The sequence below is a fragment of the Poecilia formosa genome, unplaced genomic scaffold (genome assembly GCF_000485575.1).
Source record: "Poecilia formosa unplaced genomic scaffold, Poecilia_formosa-5.1.2 Scaffold91, whole genome shotgun sequence".
In the NCBI taxonomy this organism is placed as follows: domain Eukaryota; kingdom Metazoa; phylum Chordata; class Actinopteri; order Cyprinodontiformes; family Poeciliidae; genus Poecilia; species Poecilia formosa.
Window position 1 is genome coordinate 1,409,040 of NW_006800030.1, and position 6,677 is coordinate 1,415,716.

General features: G+C 40.6%; 1 protein-coding gene across 1 annotated transcript; it reads left to right on the forward strand.

Moving 5' to 3' along the window:
* Positions 1-1,468: 1,468 nt before the first annotated feature.
* tubb2b (tubulin, beta 2b) lies at positions 1,469-3,906 on the forward strand. The gene is made up of 4 exons (XM_007557756.2): positions 1,469-1,584; positions 2,375-2,483; positions 2,563-2,673; positions 2,755-3,906. The coding sequence occupies exons 1-4, from the start codon at positions 1,528-1,530 to the stop codon at positions 3,813-3,815; spliced, it is 1,338 nt and encodes a 445-aa protein (XP_007557818.1). The 5' UTR covers positions 1,469-1,527; the 3' UTR covers positions 3,816-3,906.
* Positions 3,907-6,677: the final 2,771 nt, after the last annotated feature.

Here is a 6,677-nt window from a genome sequence, read left to right on the forward strand (position 1 = left end):
AGTGCCCCCTGCCGTCCTCTGAACGCCCACGTTGAGAACCGCTAGTGTAAATCATGAGCATGAACACCTAGGCCTTTGCTGATAGAATCACATTTAATCACATTTAATGAGACTCAACATGCACATATAAGAAATAATCAACAAAAATTATGGTCTGAATTGTTACCGTGTTAGTGGATGTGCAGATCTATCGAAAACCTACACTGGGTTCAGCCATACTCAACAAAATTAAAAAAGTAGGAATATGTAGGAGGAAACAAGAAATATTCAAAATCATGCAGTGGAAATGCCTGACTGTTGTGGCAACAATCATCAAGGAGCATGTCTGTATTCACAAATGTATGAGGACCTGTACCATTCAAAATACTTTGAACCACCTGTGACCCATGTTTGACCATTAAAGTAGCAAAACTGTGTCCCTTTACATCATGTTAGTAGAATCTTGAATAATGTGCTTTAGTTCATTCATGGGCAAAAATGAGCTCAGCCCATACATGTGTGGAATACTTTACGCGTAATATGTCAAATGAATTTAAAATTATTCACACATCTTCCAGCTTTAAGTTTATTTTTCCCCTTTTGTTCTAACTTAGGGGTGTATCAATGTATTGAAGAGGTCAAACCAGACTTGGAGCTCATCATCATCATAGGTAGATGTTTATTGTCCATATCACGGCTTAAATAATTTTTGATATACCACAAACATTTCTATCTTAAATAATTGTTGATATACCACTAACATTTCTATTTAAAATTTGTCTATAAAATAAAGATTTCATAATATTGTTTTTGATTTTTGCAGGTGAATCACATGGATAATAATAATAATAAAAATAAGATCCTTTTATTTTGAATTTTTTCAAAGATAGACGGTAGTCCTAATGTGATTTGGTCATTTGAAACACCTTAACAGCCGCCCACACTGACAGATCGCAGTTAAATATCTGCTAAAACATACTTTGTTTCCGTCTGGATTAAGGCGGAAGCTGTGCACTCCCTCTTTGCTCAATTCTGTTACAACAGCTTCCGCTATGACGTTTCTGAACTGGACCTTTGTGCTTTTTGAGCCACGTGGTGTGGGAAAATGAAGTATCATCTGACTTTTTCCTGAATTAAACGATAGTTTACCAGGCTAGTCTGTCTTCGGTTGCAATATAGACACTTAACTTAACCTAATGTGTACCCTCACATGCAAAAGCGCGGTTCTGAAGAACCGGGTAAAATCTGTTCGCCGAGGTGCATTTCCGTTCTGCAGTCATTGGATAAAAGGGGCGGGAATGGAGGGTGAGGCCTAACGGCTCCAAAATGAATTTGATTGACAGCTTATCGGTCCAATCGCACATAACCAAGTTAAATCTCATTGGTAGAAATCTACATCTGTAAAAAACACATACATAAAATAGCCAATGGAAACGTGAGGTGGGAGGCTCTATTGTTCTATAAAGGAGAGAAACGACACAGTTAGTACGCATTTACAGGCAAACCAAAGCAGATTTTGTTGACGTGGTACACCGAGTTATCAGCAAAATGAGGGAAATTGTGCATCTTCAGGCTGGCCAGTGCGGAAACCAAATTGGTGCCAAGGTAAGCGAACCTGTGTTGCTGCAAATTGATTTTTACATCAAATGCTTTTGTTCTTTGTCATAAAAGCCGGCTCTTTGTGCTCCCTGCGCCTCCGTAACCACACCCTGGGAATATCACTGTGGCCTACTTTCTCGACTCGACCATTAACTTGCTCTAAAACATGAATAGATGTGGGAGAAGCCGTGGAAGCATTCATTTTTGTCGCGGTAGCTGCAGATGTATCCATTTTAAGGATTTTTTTTATTTTTTTATTTTTCCCCTTTTGTTTTTCAATGTTCAAAACCCTGTTCAATAGTATCGTGTGGGTTCAGCTTGAAACTACACAAACGATGCTTGAAACCCCATTCTTTAATCTTTAGACATTTGGAAATGTCTTGGTGGGGAAAAAAGGAAGTAGTCACTAAGACGTAGACACCAAAAGCTCATCACATTGTGGTGTGTAATGGCCGATTATGCAACTTCAAAAACATTTAAAAATTGGCTATATTTTATTTATTTATTTATTTATTTATTTATTTTTTATTGAGGCGGCTGAGGCCTACTAGTTGCTGGCTTTGAATGGCGCCCGGCATCTGCGAGGACGGTTAGTGACGTAGCTGGGAGGTTTGAAATTCATAACCTCCTCAACCAATAGGGGCGTGAAGGTGCGCGCTGCGGCGGGAAGGGACGTCAACTTTGAAATGGCGCCCTAATCTGCGTTTTTTTTTTTTTGTTTTTTTGTTTTTGTTTTTTTCCTCCCCTCGGTGGTTTTGCTTCTTTGTATATAGATTTAAGTTTTTGTGTGTTCTAGTTCTGGGAAGTAATCAGTGATGAACATGGCATTGACCCAACTGGTACTTATCATGGAGACAGTGACCTGCAGTTGGACAGGATCAATGTCTACTACAATGAAGCTTCTGGTAAATATTACTGTTTTTATTTGGTTCAATAGACCAGTGTTGTATTCCAGCCTAATTTTGTGCTGCCTCTACTGTAAAGGTGGAAAGTATGTGCCACGTGCCGTGCTTGTGGATCTGGAGCCAGGAACCATGGACTCTGTGAGATCTGGACCCTTCGGCCAGGTCTTCAGGCCAGACAACTTTGTTTTTGGTGCGTTGCTTACAGTTTAAATCAAAACTCGTGCTACCTATGAAAATGTCTTGACTAAGAATTTTGGCCCTCTATTTGCAGGTCAGAGTGGTGCTGGCAACAACTGGGCTAAAGGCCACTATACAGAAGGTGCCGAGCTGGTGGACTCCGTCCTGGATGTGGTCAGGAAGGAGGCTGAAAGCTGTGACTGCCTGCAGGGATTCCAGCTCACACACTCCCTCGGTGGTGGTACAGGCTCTGGCATGGGTACACTCCTGATCAGCAAGATCCGTGAAGAGTACCCTGACCGCATCATGAACACCTTCAGTGTAGTTCCTTCCCCAAAAGTGTCCGACACAGTCGTCGAGCCCTACAACGCCACATTATCAGTCCATCAGCTTGTAGAGAACACAGATGAAACCTATTGCATTGACAACGAGGCCCTGTATGACATCTGTTTCCGCACACTCAAACTCACAACCCCCTCATACGGTGACCTCAACCACTTGGTCTCTGCCACCATGAGTGGTGTCACAACCTGCCTGAGGTTCCCTGGACAGCTCAATGCTGACCTGCGCAAGCTGGCTGTGAACATGGTGCCATTCCCACGTCTGCACTTCTTCATGCCAGGTTTTGCTCCCCTTACCAGCAGAGGCAGCCAGCAGTACAGATCACTCACAGTACCTGAGCTCACCCAGCAGATGTTCGACGCCAAGAACATGATGGCTGCCTGCGACCCGCGCCACGGCCGCTACTTGACTGTGGCTGCCATCTTCCGTGGCCGCATGTCCATGAAGGAGGTGGACGAGCAGATGCTCAATGTCCAAAACAAGAACAGCAGCTACTTTGTAGAATGGATCCCAAACAATGTCAAGACTGCAGTCTGTGACATTCCTCCTCGTGGGCTCAAAATGGCTGCCACGTTCATCGGCAACAGCACAGCCATCCAAGAGCTGTTCAAGCGCATCTCTGAGCAGTTCACAGCTATGTTCAGGCGCAAAGCTTTCCTCCACTGGTACACCGGTGAGGGTATGGATGAGATGGAGTTCACTGAGGCAGAGAGCAACATGAATGACCTGGTGTCTGAGTATCAGCAGTACCAGGATGCCACTGCTGAGGAGGAGGGAGAGTTTGAGGAAGAGGGTGAAGAGGATTTGGCCTAAATTCTTCTGTCAATGTTGTTCCTGTTTGTCCTGTTAACTTGTGACCTCTTGCAATTTTCTGTGTTCTAAATAAATGAGTTCTCGACACAAATGTTTCTGGTTTTTATGTTGTGCACTTATTGGTTGGATATTTTGTAGTAGATTAAGTGAAGACAATTTTATTTTCAGCTGTAATGCATGCAGGATTGAGACAGAAACCATAAGAAGGGGATGGCTGGGAAACCCTATAAACCGGAGTTAAATGAAGGTTTTTTTTTGTTTTGTTTTTTTTATTCCAGTTCAGACTTTAGGGTCCCCTGCAACTTTAAGACTTTTCAAAGGGCAATAGAACATCAGGAACAAGTCATCTAGGGAGTCAGAGTTCTACAAGCATATGGACAAATTTTTATAGCTTTAGTTTAAATATTTAAACTCAAGTGGAATTCATTTTTCTTAAAACTGAAAAGCTACCAGTAGTTGACCATCAAAATATGCAAATTTCTTGGTCAACAACTTAGAATTAACTTTACAACTTAAGTTGCCTTTCTTCTAAGCCTGTTGAGATGTGAAATGAGTCCACTAGGTGGCAGTGTTGGCTGTGCTGTGGTCAGAAGTGATCTTTGCTCAAAGGCCTGATGAAGTCCCCTCCCATTGCAGTGGAAAACCATTGACATCACTGGTAGTGGACGGTTCCCTGTAGGTCGTTTTAGGGAATGGCTGCTAATTGGGATGAAGCTTAGAGTTTCCTCACAGGTTGGAGGGTTACGTTCTGCCATGTGGAGGCTAAAGGATCCAACTGAGACCAGCTTTACCGCTTCACGAAAATGAAAGTGACGAGGCTCAGCCTTTTGAAATGGCAGCCATTTGCAAGACAATCTTACTGGCAGGAAGATCTTATGCAATATTGTTGCTGAAACAAATTTCTTGTTTTACAATAACTATGTGGTCTTACCCAATATCCCTGCTTGACTGCAAGTGAGAAAATTTTGTAGCTTTTACTTGAGCTTGAATTTTCATTCACTGCAAGATCAAAGATAGTGGGAAGATTTTAAGATTGAAAGTTTTCTACAAGCAATCCTACTCAACTTCCTATTTGCTTGTTGCATTTAAATATCACCTCACTAAAAACATAAAAATAACCCTCCCATCTGTTAGTTTATACTTGAATATCCTGCTTAGCATGAGATTACACAACATTCAACCTGCAGAAAAGCATACAACACACACAGTCTGTGTGCTGTGTGTTTACAACAGTCTCTTTTGACAGAAATCCATTGCATGGTTTTTAGTGGCTTGGAATGCAATGTGTGACTGAATTGAAATTATTTTTTTATGAAATGCCATGAGACAACATTTGTTCTGAACTGATTCTACATAAATATACCAAATTAAGTTGTATTAATATAATTATTATGACTGATAACATTTGCACCTATATTTTGTTTTACAAGTACAAACTTGTTTTATTTGGAATTTTATGTGATAGACAAAAATAAAAGTTTATGCATATGTGTAAAGTGAAAAGAAAATTATAGCTTTCAATATTTTACAAATCCAAATCTAAAAAGTGGTTGTGAATTTGTATTCAGCTTCCATGTCACTGCAGGTCTTTTGGCCAGCCTTCCACATCTACAAACAGTAAGATTTGTACATGTGCAGGTAAGGTCAAGTATAGTCAGACTGTGTGGAGAGCAGCTGTGAACATCATTTTTCACATTCTCCAACAGGTTCTCAACAGTCCACAATAGCACCTTGGAACTATAGAATAACTAGAATTACGATAGGATTTTAATATTTGTGTCACTTTCTCCATCTGATCTTTAGAAAGAAGCTATTATGGCTCAGAACCTGCGAAAACATAAATATTTTTTTCTGATCTTACTTCATACACCCTCACATAAGAAACGTTTTCACCACAGGGGGCGCTACTGTGCCATGTTTCAAAACAGCTATAAACAACTTATCTTTTTTTTCTCATGTGTTTTTCTACACTTGTTGTGGGTTGACTTTAAAACATGTTTGTTCTAAAGTAAATGAAAGGATGGGACGATGTTCTAAATGGGGTTCAATGAATGAGACAACATTTCTGAACATTTTCTGTCAAATCTCTTTTCCCGTAAAAACTACATTAACTACATTAAGTCTTTACAGCTTTTATTGACAGGCCCTCTGCACCACATAGGGCAGAGGGCACTACTAATTACCTGTAGTATTTTAGTAAAATCAGAAGATGAAAACACATCATGAAGTTGGCAGCTCAGAGTTTTCTGAGCATCTGTGTAACATTTATTGTAAATGTGCATGGGCAGGAATCCTGGAATAACTGCTGTAGTGTCACAGTGATTGTGTGAAAGGAGTTGAGGAAGTGACCTGGCATTCTGTATGCTGACAGACAGACGACACTTCCTGTATCCTGCAGAGAGGTTCTTGCGGGTCTACATTGCATTGGAGAGTAATGAGTAGATCTTGTTCCTGTGTTTATTTTTGTACTTCAAACTAAAGCCACAAAAATAGCCTATGTAGAATATTTCCATCTACGGTCAAACATGTCATTCAAATTAACCTGAAATGAACAACCAATTTTGTTTTGTATAATGGTTTTGTCTTCAAAACACTGATCCATTTTCTTCAACCCACCTGCAGGCCTGTTAGATCCTGACTCAGGCAGTAATATGAACACAAACTGACATTCAAGAAAATGTTTCACATAACCCTTATATTGAATTCCCTTGTTGTGCCTCCAATAAAGAATCTAAATTGCCAGGAGGGGCAGGTACTTTCATCAGAATGCTGAGGGGCTTTCAGACCAACATAGCAACACAAAGCATCTGCTGTAAGTTTATTTGAAACATTACACTTCCCAGCCTTTGCTTTTTGAGGTTT